This window comes from Stegodyphus dumicola, chromosome 9 (genome assembly GCF_044657685.1).
Source record: "Stegodyphus dumicola isolate Sdum_Otavi_A_Nest chromosome 9, ASM4465768v1".
In the NCBI taxonomy this organism is placed as follows: domain Eukaryota; kingdom Metazoa; phylum Arthropoda; class Arachnida; order Araneae; family Eresidae; genus Stegodyphus; species Stegodyphus dumicola.
The window spans coordinates 129,996,425-130,010,445 of NC_140776.1; the positions used below are offsets into that span (position 1 = coordinate 129,996,425).

At 31.3% G+C, this 14,021-nt stretch overlaps 1 protein-coding gene across 2 annotated transcripts in view; it reads right to left on the reverse strand.

The window, feature by feature from the left end:
* The window catches only part of LOC118186650 (trafficking protein particle complex subunit 12), an 80,042-nt gene that overhangs the window by 20,257 nt on the left and 45,764 nt on the right, over nt 1–14,021 (reverse strand). For both annotated transcript variants that reach the window (XM_035356766.2, XM_035356767.2), the window contains exons 9-10: nt 4,494–4,566; nt 1,051–1,124 (exon numbers count right to left, since the gene is read on the reverse strand). In XM_035356766.2, coding sequence (XP_035212657.1) covers nt 1,051–1,124; nt 4,494–4,566 — 147 coding nt within the window. The remainder of the gene's footprint in view (nt 1–1,050; nt 1,125–4,493; nt 4,567–14,021) is intronic.

A 14,021-nucleotide genomic window follows, 5' to 3' on the forward strand; every position in this document is an offset into this window, starting at 1 on the left:
TAAGTCAAATTCCTCGTCATTATGAATATCATGGATACCCTTTAGATCATAATTTCTCTTTATTTCATAAATTACGGTTTCATATTTTTAATTTTATAATTTCTGAATGCCATCTTACCAGATTTAAACTCATGATATATAATCCGGAAAAATCGATAATCCATCGCCGAAGTCCCAACGAGTCCGGATTAAAGACTTTTGACTGTATTATGAATAACATTTATAAATGCTAAGTTATAATATATAATACACTGGAATATATCAAATTTCTTTCAAATTTTCCACAGGCAAATTAAACTCTGTCTCCTTTAATTATATAATCTCTAGATCAGGGCTTCTCAACATTTTTTGCCCCATGCAGCAGTTTCACCACTGCTTAAACGTAAATCCCCTTTTTTCCGAAAATAAAATTAAAATATACATTTTTAGGTTTAGATTATTTTCTAATGTGTTTTTATAGTACAGGAAATGTTAATAAATACCAAAACTTGAATAAAATTAAGTATATTACAGTGAAATAAAGGGCTAATAGCATTCCTTCGTGAAACTGAAATTTCCCCTTGGTTGAGAATAGATTTTTTTTCTTACATTCACTGCCATCAGTTCATTTTAAAAGGTTTGTAAATATGCATTTTGCTTTAATTATAAAGATCTAGATATTTTTTTAATATTCATCCCTGCTCTTCATTTTAAAAGCTTCATAAATAGGCATATTATTTAAGGAGTAATAATTTGTAAATAATATACACATGTTTGATGTAGCTTTAAAAAAGCTTTAAAATTAACTTCCACAGGTTCTAATTTGTTGTTTATTTATGTACAACATTTTTTTTTTTTTTTTATAATGAAATCTTAGGTTCACATTCTTAGCTTAACAAGTTAATGAGTGTTACCAAAAAGTAGCACCAAGCTTCATAGTGAGGGGAAAAAATAGTTATTTTCCAGTCATTAAATACTATGTTTTGTCATGGAGTGATCAAGTTTTGCAGGAAAAAAGTGTTGATACTATGTTTAAGTTAATGAAAAATAAAACTGAATTTAAATATTTACCTTCTGAGATAAAACACAGTTCAATATTGAATATAAAACTCGCCTTTCTCTTTTGCTCCAGATTTCCAAAGATGCTGTAAAAGACATATAACAGTAATAATAAAATTTTTAGTAGGCATTTGGAATATATATAACAAAAAATCTTACATTAAATATTTTTTTATTCAATATAATCCATTTTATTATACATTTCATTTTAAACAAGATGTACATATATATAAAAAGATTAAAGATTATTTTCTTTGTCATTCATTTACTCTTAAGAAAGTATTGTCATTCATTTACTCTCAATAAGGACATCTATAAGAGAGATTCCGACAAAATCATAGCATATCACGTGGTATTCTGACGGACAGGTCTTGCTGAAGCAAGATCTGTTAAAAGTGCCTCATACTAATAATGAATCGTTAAGGTAGAAGAAAAATTATTTGGTGTTTTAGAATCTGGCATATAAGATGTTCTGGACATTTGCTCTGTCTCCTGGTGACATTTAGATATATATTTTAAAAACTATATAAACTAAGTATATTATGCATAAAAGTATAGGTAAAATAAAATTATTTATGGAAAGTATTATATAAATATTAAAAACACATACAGTGAGCATAATTAAAGGTGGCCTTTTCAGAGCACTCTGTAACTGTAATTGGCAAATGGATTTACATCAGACTTTATTTATATACTCTTTTAAAGGAATGCAAAAAAAGATTCTGGAGAGAGAAAGCTAATTCAAAAGATAGAAGACATTTTGTGATAAAATATACAAATATATATATATAATAAATCAAATAAATGGCAAACACATTTTCTACATTTATTAAGCTATTTATAAGAATTTAGATTGAAATCAGGGTAAGCAATTTCATTTCAAGATTACAACAATTTTTGTGTCAATATTTCATTGATGGGCATATCAATTTCTAGCTTTGGGACCATTTGAAGAATGTTGTTCATTGCTGAAATGTTGCTACTCTAGCAGAACTCCAGGAACATATTTCACTGCATTTGCAGAGCATGATGCAGGAAGGATCAAATGCAATTAACCGCTTCCCTTACAAATTTTTTTGAAAAAAATTGCAAGAAATCATCACATTTTTTTTATTTTATTATTAAATACAACAAAATGAAAAAAATCAAAATATGTAGGTTTTAAGTTGAATTTTTAATTTTTTGAAGGTGTAAAAGCATTTATTTTTAATATTAGTTTACTATCCCAAGTTATCTCGGACAAACAGAAAAAAGTTAAATATTAATCTTTGTATGATAGTTTTTGAAACAAGAGACAACACAGAGTGATGCCCGACATTCTACACTGGTATCTGGTCTCTTTTCTTAATTAGAAATTATATGAAAATCAGTACTCATAGGAATTTTGACTTGAGATTTGAATTAACTTATTACTTCTAATTTTATATCTTTGTTGAAAAATAATTTCAATATTTTTTATTTGTAGCTAAATAAAACATTTACTTTGCATAGTTCTGGAATTTGATACATTCAAAGTTACAGTTATTCCTGCACATAATATATATTAAAAACAGTGGTCCAAAAGCAAAGGTATCTCTTTATTTACACAAATCATTTGTAATTAAAGGGATACCTACAAATCATTTTTAATAGTCTTCTGTAGATAATCAATCTACCTTCCCCCCTCATATTATACCTTTTAAATGTATCCAAGTCATTTAATAAAATAAACCTTCCATTATAAATCAATCATAATTATTTATTATTTTAACTATATACATAAAAGCTTATTCATTATGTGTTGCTAATAAATTTTGTTTTACTCCAGTTTTTAATTTATATTAATTATCACATCTCATTCTTTAGGAAAATAAGGATATATATTTTTTAAACTTTGCAAATCTTATTAATAATGAAACTAACTAAAATGCATTTAATACCAAGGAAGTGGAAAGCATAGCCAGTTACAATTCAAATCTACAATCTTCACATTAACAGTTCAACAAAATATAGATTTTAATAACAGAATATATACAGTACAAAGTTTGTAATCCGGACTCGTCGGGGCTTCAGCTATTCTGGATTAGGGGTTTTTCCAGATTATAGATCATCAATTTAAATCTGGTAAGATGGCATGCAGAAATTATGCAATTAAAAATATGAAATCGTAATTTATGAAATAAAGAACAATTATAATCTGAAGGGTATCAAAATTTACACACACACACACACACACACACACACAAAAAAAAAAAGCTTTCCAATGCCATACTTCTTGCATAATTTTGAGACGGATAGGCCTTTATCCATTTTTTTGCAGCAATTCCACTTTTTGTTTAATGAACATCGAAACATACTTTCGCTTTGTAGATCCTTTGGCAGCTCCAGAATTGGAAACTCTTTTTGACATAATCGAAAGTTCAAGCTTAATTTTTATAAAATTGTTCTAACAGTCTGTAAAAAATAATAAGCCGGATCCAATTAGAAAAATTAAGGAACAATGCAATCTGCAACATTAACTGAAATGCCTTATAATTTTAGCCTGGCTTATACTATTAAACGTGCATGCATAAACTCTTTTTGACATAATCGAAAGTTCAAGCTTAATTTTTATAAAATTGTTCTAACAGTCTGTAAAAAATAATAAGCCGGATCTAATTAGAAAAATTAAGGAACAATGCAATCTGCAACATTAACTGAAATGCCTTATAATTTTAGCCTGGCTTATACTATTAAACGTGCATGCATAAACGCACTATGCGTTTATGCATGCACATAAAGTTTGTAGTTTTGAGGTCCGGATTATGGACGTCCGGATTATAGACTTTGTACTGTATATTAATGATGATTTTCTGAACTAAAAAGATAAACTTCAAACAAATCTTCTCAGCCATTTTTTAAAGGTACAAATTTTTTAGGGTACAAATCTCTGTTATAAAACTATGTTCTGCCGAATCCGCTTGCATGCAATAGCACACAAAAGGATTCATGTAGTGTCTCATTATTAAATGGCACATGCTACTAGCTAATAAAGCACAACTGGTGCATTGAAAACTGCTTGCTAAATCAGATATTAAATATAAACAAAAAGAATTTTCAAAAATAATTTATTACGATTATAATCAGATGTTAAATATAAACAAAACATTAAGAATTTCCAAAAAATAACAGATTATGCCAAATTTAATTGAAACTGAGTGAAACTACAGTTACTTAATAAACATCTGACACTTAATAGATACACTAAATGATGCTTAATAAATTTTAAAGTGAAAAAACTTTAAGATAAAATATTAAAATATTTTTAATCTAAAAGGTGTTAGCTTGATTCACACGAAAAAGTATGAAATAAAATTTTGCATCTAAATTTCATCAGACTCTGAGCAGTATAGCATTTTACAAGAAACATTCATCGAGACTGAAATACAGATATGTTTATTAGGAATGCTATCGATTTATAAATAATAATTTATTACCTTTTTGCCTTGATTCTGGTAATTTAATCATGCTACCATCTTCAGCACAACCACTTTGTACATTTTTCAGCATCTGAAATAAAGTATCAGATGTTTGAGAAGAAATTCATATACTATTTATTATCAGGTACATAATAATTTAATACTTTCAAAGATTTTATATGCAACTAAATGTGTTCTAAAAACGATTATTCCTGCGCATAACCCATAACTTCTTTAAAATTTCAAATATTTTTTATGCATTAAGAGAAAGCTTTTTAAGTAGTCAAGAGACAAACACATTTTATAAAAATAATAGTCCCCTATTGGCGACAAAATTGGCGATATACAATAGACAGAGCAAGAACAATCTAGAATGAATTCTTACCAGTTTTCCCTAGAATGCTCTCGAAGGCAGGTCAAAAGCTATAAACACCCTGCCTAGAGTGTAGAGTATCACAAGTGTATCTTGAGTAGTATATAGAGTATGTTGAGTTCAGTAGTAGTGTCTGAAATCTGAAAAGAAATCTGGCAAAATGCACCTTCCTTACTGCTGCAAGATTCAAAGTATTACTTCATTCTTCATAAGTGCTTTATGTTACTTGTGTCCTGCTTAAAAATCTTTTAAAAAAATTTAAAAAAAAAAACGCTTTGTGAGGTGCACTTTTTCACAATAATAATGGTGTTTGATGTTATGTAAATTGTATTTTTAGTCACTGAGATGAGGAGCGGTGCAAACACAAATTAGTTTGGCAGGTTAAGCAGGTGGTTAGAATTTCATTTAGTAATTATTGGAGTTCCAATGATGTAGATGTTCTTTTGAGATAGCAAGGTAAAATTCGTGATTTCACCATGTTTAGTGTTTCATTTTGGACATGCGTTTAACATTAAGAGCGAAATCTTCCGCACAAATAAAAGCAAAATAACCCTTTTTCTTTAAATGATAGAGAATTTTACAAGGAATCTTATGGTGCAAACAGTTTTTTAATAAGTATTCTAAATCCCGACATATGCTCAATAAGGGGAGTCATCACCTTTGCACAACACAAAAAGTAAAAATTTTGACTGATTTTCGAGTTTTAATAAGTCAAATTGTTATGGTCATAGATATATGAAATTTTCAGTATGTCATCTCTATACATAGATAATTAGGTTTCTTGATTTATTTTACTAATAGTGTTTAAGAATTTGTTTTATAAAGAAAAAACAATCTGTATTACCCCCAAATTTAAAATTTATATTAAAGCACTGCGCGCAAACAAACTGACAGTAATACAAATCTAGTTACAGTAATAATTTTTACAATTTTGTGATGAAAAATCATTAGGTATGATTCTACACCTATTTAAATTTTAAAATATCAAAGAATATTAACACCATTACAATAAAATCTTAGAAAACAGAAAAAGTGTTAAAATTTTTTTCAATAAAATTTTATAAATATTTAAAAAATAATTTTTCAAAGAAAAAAGTAGGTGCATTTTTTCAGCAATATCATCATGTACTTACCCTAAAATTTTTAAAACATAGCTATGATAGATTTTTTTAAAAAGGGCGCGCAAGTATGAAAACCACCATTTTGAGAAAAATGGTTTTATAAAGTTTAAAGTTCCAAAATTTCAATATATTTTCTCTCAAATAACACTAAAACAGTTTAAAACTGCCCAGCTGCATACAGCATACCCTCCTGTTCTTCAACAGCTGTTTGGCTCCTTTTCTTGCTCTGCAAGCATTTATTGTAGACATCTCTGCCTTTATTTTGGCTGACTGAATACGAAGTTGATCAGTGTCTGCTGTAAACCTAACTGCATTATCACCAATTCGATATCCAAGTTCATTCCTAGTATGTAGTCGCCCAGCTTGACCTTCGTCGTATATAATAACTGCCTCAATTACACTCATTTATTGCTGTCTTAACATTATAATCACACCCGGAATTTTTAGGACACAATTTCCAAATCAAAGCATTCAATGATTGATTTGGATTCTGTGTTTGTTCTCCTAAACACTCTTTTAGTGATAATGACAAACTATTACCTTTAAATATATCTTTGACAGCATCCGTTACAGGTGTTAGAATTGAATTTTTATATTTGCACGATCTCAGATTTATACTCGCACTCGCTCTTTGATATGTACACCACGAACCCTCCCCTATTGGGCAAAAATTGTGAGTAGGTTCCACGTCGGTTGAACGTTTGTGGTAAAATATTGCCCACACTGCCTTTTGCATATCTTTTACAGAATTGCAATGTTTTCTAATAGCATTTCCATAATAAATTGTCAACTGTTTTATAATATCATTCGTAAGGCGACCTTTTCCACTGTCACTAAGTTGCTTCCCCTTCATTTCTTGCTTTCGTAATCTAGTGCCCATTGATTTCTGGGATTTACACAATTTTACCAATATACATGATGTTAACAGTAAAAATTAAAGCAATCTATGAGAGAACATCCGTACGCAGCTGCGCGTACAAATATAAACAAATGTCAAGTGATGATTTAAATGCCCAATCTGGCAATATTTACCTCAGAATCGGTTTCTTTATTTCATAATTTTTAAAATTCTAATTCGATTATCGTAAGACCGTTTGTTTTAACAGATTCAAAAATGTTTACAGTTTCTAAAAATAAATAAATAAATAAATAAAATTCGATTTTTTGAATGTGTAAAGGTGATGAATCCTCTAGGTACAACACAAGCCTCGGTGTTGGTTGGGATACCCAAATGCAACTTTAGTTCTAATTTAGGTAGGAAAAAAATTCTTTTTAAATAATAGCGTGTCTCAAGCACAATATTTTGCATACTTTGATTTTTTTAATAAGTATCACAGTTTTTAAGATATTCTTGATCTTTACTCGAGAAAAAAGGCATAACTTCCATTCTATTATAGCTAGAATGATCGTTCTTACGCCTAGTGAAAACTCCCCTCGAGTAAAAAATTTTGGTTCTGTTTGTAGGTGCAATAGATACAGAGCTACCTTCTATCAAAGTTGACATGGGCTTCATTCATTTCATTAAGAATTAGTTGGAGATCTTTAAATAAAATCTTTCCTTGCAACACTTAAGAGGTACAAAGACAAACCATGTGAAACTCATAGTGATAATGAAACGAACTTTACAGGTGCTAATAGAGAACTAAAGAAAGCTTTATTTAATGGTAAACACAATGAACATCTTCAGAGCTTCAGAACATTTCTTCAGAGAATATAGCTCAGTGGTTATTTAACCCACTCTCTGCACCTTATTTTGGAGGACTTGGGAAGCCAGGATTAAGTCTATGAAACAACACTTGATGTTTAGAAACACTCACTCTACCATATCAGGAATTTTTTACGTTAATAACCCAACTTGAATCCTGTCTTACTTCTACACCATTAGTATCACCTTCAAGCAATTGCAATGACCTGCAGACCATAATACATACTGGACATTTTCTAACATGAGCAGCTTTAAGTGCTCTTCCAGAACCTAAGCTGATTCAAGAGGAGCTAAGTTACAGTAATTGATGCATAAATTTGCAAAAGCTGTTTCAACACTTCTGGAAGAGATGGAGTAGTGAGTATTTAGGTTGCAGAAGAGACCTAAGCGGTGCAAGTTGCAACAAGGTCTGACGGTTGGCGATATGGTCCTCATTAAGAACAAGACTATACCTCCGCTGAAAATTAGGCAGAATTGTTAAAGTGTATCCTGGTCTGGATTACATAGTTCAAGTGGCAGTCTTATGCACTTCTAATGGTGAAATAAAATGACCGATAGCAAAGCTATGTCCTTTGCCATTTATTTCATGATATTAGAGACTTTATTTTTTTATTTTTCAGGTCTGCTTAATTTTTATAATTTACAGTTTATTGTTTGAACCCCCTTGAGACTTCAAGGCTGGGGGTATGTTTGATGTTATGCAAAATGTATTTTTAGTCTTTTTTTTTAAATGCAAATTGTCTGAGCTGAGAAGACACGTGAACACAAATTAGTTTGGGTATCTAAGCAAGCAGTTACAGCATCAACTGGTAGTTACTGGAGTTCCAACGATATAGATGTTCCTTTGAGGTAGCAAGGTAAAATTCCAGGTTTCACCATGTTAAGTAACTGTTCTTCAGCAAACATGTCAGTTTAAGAAGGAAATAAATGACGTTCAGTCAAGATTACAAATTTGTGATTTCTTTAAGTTCTACTGAAGGTATGACAGTAAGTCAACAGAATACAGTCCACTAAATATTAACAATGAAACATATAAATGGTAAGAGAGCTTTCAATGACAACATTTTACAACATGAAGGAGAATTTTTCTCCCAGAGATTAAATGCACTATATAAATACATTGCCAAGAGAGAAATTATATGTAAAAATTTAAAAAATATTTAGTCACCTAAACATTATTTCTTATACCTCCTTCCAGAAATACTTTGATCACCCCTCATATATCCATTTTGAATGGAATAAATTAAAATAAAATTAATACAGGACGTTTTTCAACCAATTATTTACACTAATCAAAACCATAAATAGATAGAAAATATTTTCTTTACATAACTAAGCAATACAAAATTTAATGGTGCTACTTTGGTAGACTGTTGCACAGATTTTTGGCGATTTACTTTCACGCAATTGTTGGCGCAGTTTTTACAATCGTCAGCCATCTTGAAAAACTCTGTTTTTACATATTTTACACATAGTAAAGTATTTGAAACTTTAAAAAAATAAATATTGTTAAATATAATGGATTAATTTTTGATGAAAACGTTGTTTTTTAAGATGGCAGGCAAATGTAAATAAATACATTTACTATGAGTATAAAATACTAAAGTAAGGTTAAATTATTACTTTCATAAGAAATAGAATAAAAAGACCACTATAAAAACATTGCGCTAACGTTTAACTGGATTAAAATATTACTTAAATTGAATATCGAATTAAAAACCATCATACCAACATTTAAAAGAATTAAAATATTACTTAACTTTAAAACAAGTAAATAAGTACGCTTTGTACACTAGAGCTAAAATGACAGCAATTAGATGTTTACTGGCGGTAAAAAGGGGCAAATGTCTAATACAGTCAAAATTAATATATAAAATTAATAGTACTGACAGATCAACTTCCAGTTCCTTGCGCGTCGCGATGTTTCTCTCCCCCCCCCACCGGCAGAGCAGCGTGAAATTGATAAACAGATTTCGGAATGGTTAGAGAAATAAAGGATATGCCTTTATGCATTTTTTGCAGCAATTCCACTTTTTGTTTGATGGACATCGAAACATGCTTTTGCTTTGTAGATCCTTTGGCAGCTCCACAATCGGAAATTCTTTTTGACATAATCGAAAGTTCAAGAGTACTTTTATAAAGTTGCTCTAACAGTCTGCAAAAAATAATAAGCCTGATCCAATTAGAAGATTAAGGAACAACACAATCTGCAACATTAACAGAAATAGATAATTAGATAATTTTAGCTTAGCTTATACCGTCCGTTATACATTAAACACGCATGCGTAAAGGTATTATGCACATGCGTAAATGCAGTATGCATTTACGCATGTGCAGAAAGTTTGTAGTTTTGAGGTCCGGAATATAGATCATTCCGGATTAAAGACTTTTGACTGTACTTTTTTTTTTTTACCGTTACAGTGGTTATTGACCACAATAACATATACGGCCGTCCTCAGAATTGGCTCTTTTAATGATCTTCATCAGTGATCCACTTCACTAAAGAGGTGATCTCGCACTTCACTAAAGAAGCAGTTAGCGAGGTTTCTCCAAAAATTTAAAATAAATTTCTTCTGATCCTTCTAACAATTTATAAATAAATCTTTGATTAGGAAAGCCAGGTTGGCCAAAATAAAGTCTCAAAGGCCAATTTTTTAATTCCGATACCAATAAGTCTTGGTACTTGCCAATAACAACATTAATCTTTGAAAAGGACATATCCGTTTGCTATGAAATCTAAGGAATTCGAAGAAATGAATAATAAAATTTTAAAATGGCGCGGTAATGGACAAGTATTCAGTAACCAATCAGGGAACTGATTACAGTTCGTTAATGCACAAATATTCTGTAACCAATCAGGGAGCTGATTACATCATGCATAGAATTCAAATTATTTAAACAATCATACATAATAAAATCAGTTAAAAAATGCAAAATTAAATTGTATTTTAATATTTAACAGCCATTAATAATGTTTAAACATTAGATTAAATTTATAGATATTAAAATCAATTATTTTTAAAGCAAGGTGACGTCATTGATTACATCATCCACAACATAAAATAATATAAACAATAAAATTTTATTTCAAATAAAAATACAAAATTAAATTGATTTGTAATATTTAGAAGCCATAAATAATATTTCAAACACGGAATTTATGCATAATAAAACGCGTTATTTTTTAAATAAAATGACAACAAAGTATCAGTTACCATAAATAACATTTGTCCAGCAATGGGTTTACCATAAGTTGTATCGCTCGAAAAAAAAAAAAAAAAAAAAAAACGTTATAACCCATGCAACCGTCTACCAAAGTACCACCACCAATATACTTTCATAAATGGAAGTATAGTCTAACCTTAATTTCATAACAAACAGTTTAAGCACTGATTTAATACAATACAAAGTCCGTAATCCGGACTCGTCGGGACTTCGGCGATTCCGGATTAGGGTTTTTTTTTTTCCGGATTATAGACCATCAATTTAAATCTGGTAAGATGGCATGCAGAAATTATGCAATTAAAAATATGAAACCGTAATTTATGAAATAAAGAGCAATTATCATCTAAAGGGCTAATATTTATTTGTTTACTTTATTAAACATTTCTTTCAATGTAAGTTGTTTAAGTTGCTTCGTTTTTTTGTGTGCTAATACTTTCTCTTTAATTCTATAAACAGACATAATTTCTTATTTAGTTACAAAGTTCGGTACTATTCGGTTTCGAGGGCCGTAATCGGGTATGCTTTCACTTTGTAGATCCTTTGGTAGCTCCAGAATCGGAAACTCTTTTTGACATAATCGAAAGTTCAAGCTTAATTTTTATAAAATTGCTCTAACAGTCTGCAAAAAATAATAAGCCGGATCCAATTAGAAGATTAAGGAACAGCGTAATCTGCAACACTAACTGAAATGCTTTAGAATCAGTAAAGATAATTTTAGCCTAGCTTATACCGTCCGTTATACATTAAACGCGCATGCGTAAAGCATACCAAAAAACATTTGTGGCTTTGAGGTCCGGATTATAGATTATATTGGATAATGGACGTCCGAATTACGGACTTTGTACTACACATGTTTCTATTGACCGGGTGCGCTGTAGATCTACCTCCTCGTGGTGCACCTGGAAACACTTTATAGTTGCTAAAAGATCAACAACTGGCATCATGTCTCATCCTTCCCGGATTGATATTCTTTGAGTGTTACAGTGGAATGCTGGCGGATTGCCCCAATCCAAGCACGCGGAGCTTTTGCAGGCTCTGTGTGAAAAGGACATTAATGTCTTTACTATCATGGAAGCTAATTTGACTATCGAAAACCTAAAATACTATCCTTTTAAAGGATATTCTCTTCACGTACTTACAAAATTTCGTAAAAGTTGCTAGTGGTTTACTAATTGGTGTCAAGAAAGATTGAACAGCTGATTTTCGTATCATAAAAGTGATGGGTGCTGATGGGGATAGGAGTGAAGTCGTGCATTTGGATGTGTGGAAATGTAGAGCTCATTTTAAAATTCTAGCTATATACAGCCCTCCTTGTAATCATCCGGACCTTTCCTATGTTAATCATTTAAAACATTCTATTTTTTAGGAGATTTTAATGCTTATTCTCCCATGTGGGGATATTCTGACACAAATGAAGCTGGAAGGAAAGTCCAGGACCTCTTGAGCTCGTCTACATTCGAACTGATGTATGATAAAAAGGGTCCCCTTACTTATCTGCATTATACTGGTAAAAGTACAACCCCAGATCTGTTGATGGTCACTGCTGACCTTTATAATCTCACAAAGCGTAGCGTTTTGAAAGATCTTGGATCAGAACACAGACAGGTGCTTGCAGAAGTTAAAATATCCAAAGCGGATCGGAGACCCGTTTCGCCATCAAAGGTCTCTTTGAATTTTAAGAAAACGAATTGGCCTCTCTTTACTGAATTGATGGAATACGGCCTTAATCATAATATACTTTACTTTAAATCCTAATAAAGTTTATAGAATTATCAAGGATACAATATCTTGTGCTAAAAAGTCCATCCCTAGAGAAAGGCAAAAGAAATATACATACTTCTGGACAGATGAACTGACCTGCCTGAAAGCTAAGTGAGGCAGGCTTAGAAGAAAGGGAGAGTTATCTCCCGATCCTGCGATGTTCAGGCTTGGAGAAAACAATCTGCATACTTTAGAAAGGCCCTTATTGCCAGTAAACGATCCTCATTTAATGAATTTATTTCAAAAATAAATTACCAAACTGATAGTAAAAGAACGTTTCAATTTGTAGGCAACCTAATGAATGATCCTGCTGGCTCATCTAAACAAACCTTCATAGTTAAAGATAAACAACTTTCTTCAGATTATTCTGTAGCGAATGCTTTTGCACAGCCTTTCTGTAGAGCTAATAAGAAAAACACTTACACAAAAATACATTCGTCCAGAATTAAGCAAAATACTACACTCCTGCAATCGGAATTTGAATCTTCTACTGATTCAGTTTTTAAGGCACCCATTACTCGAAAAGAATTTACCTACGCTTTGAGAAGCCTTTCTTGTGGAAAATCACCTGGAGGAGATAGAATCCATTCCGAGTTTCTTCACCATCTTGGTCTTGGAGCATTTGAGACTATTTCGATCTTTTTCAATCTAATTTGGAACACTGGTATTGTACCAGCTGAATGGCGAACTTCTATCATTATTCCTTTACATAAGAAAGACAAAGATCGGGATAGTCTCCGTAACTATAGACCAATATCGCTTACTAGTTTTATGGGAAACGTTTGGAGATAATAATTGTGAGAAGACTTAATTATCACTTAGAAACTTGCGGGCTTCTTGCCGAGGCGGGCTTTAGAAGCTCCAGATCTACTAATCAACATGTTGCCCTTCTGAGTCAATGTGTCAAGGACGCCCTGGATAACAGACAGGTTCTGACCGCAGTTTTTAGTGACTTCAAGTTCTAGGACAAAGTATGGTGGGAGTGCCTCCTACTGAAACTATCTGGGCTAGGCATTAGAGCAAATCTTTTTAATTGGATTAAAGGCTTCCTGTGCCAGCGCTCTTTCAGAGTCAATCTATATTAACGCTAATTCAGAAGTCAAACAACAAAAATCAGCGTTATATTTTCAAAATTTTCGCAGGACTAGTTTCGATGGTTTCACCAAACCACCATCCTCAGCTGCAAAACCGCAAATTTCATTTGCGCAAATTGCAATTAGTATTTATTCGGCGTGTCATTGTGTCTTAATCTATATTAATGATTTTATTTATAAAATACGAGATTTCTGGCGTCAAGTGCCTCTTATATGCTGATGATTTGGTTTTCTGGAATGTTTCTAAAAAAGAAAGCACAGTGAGAA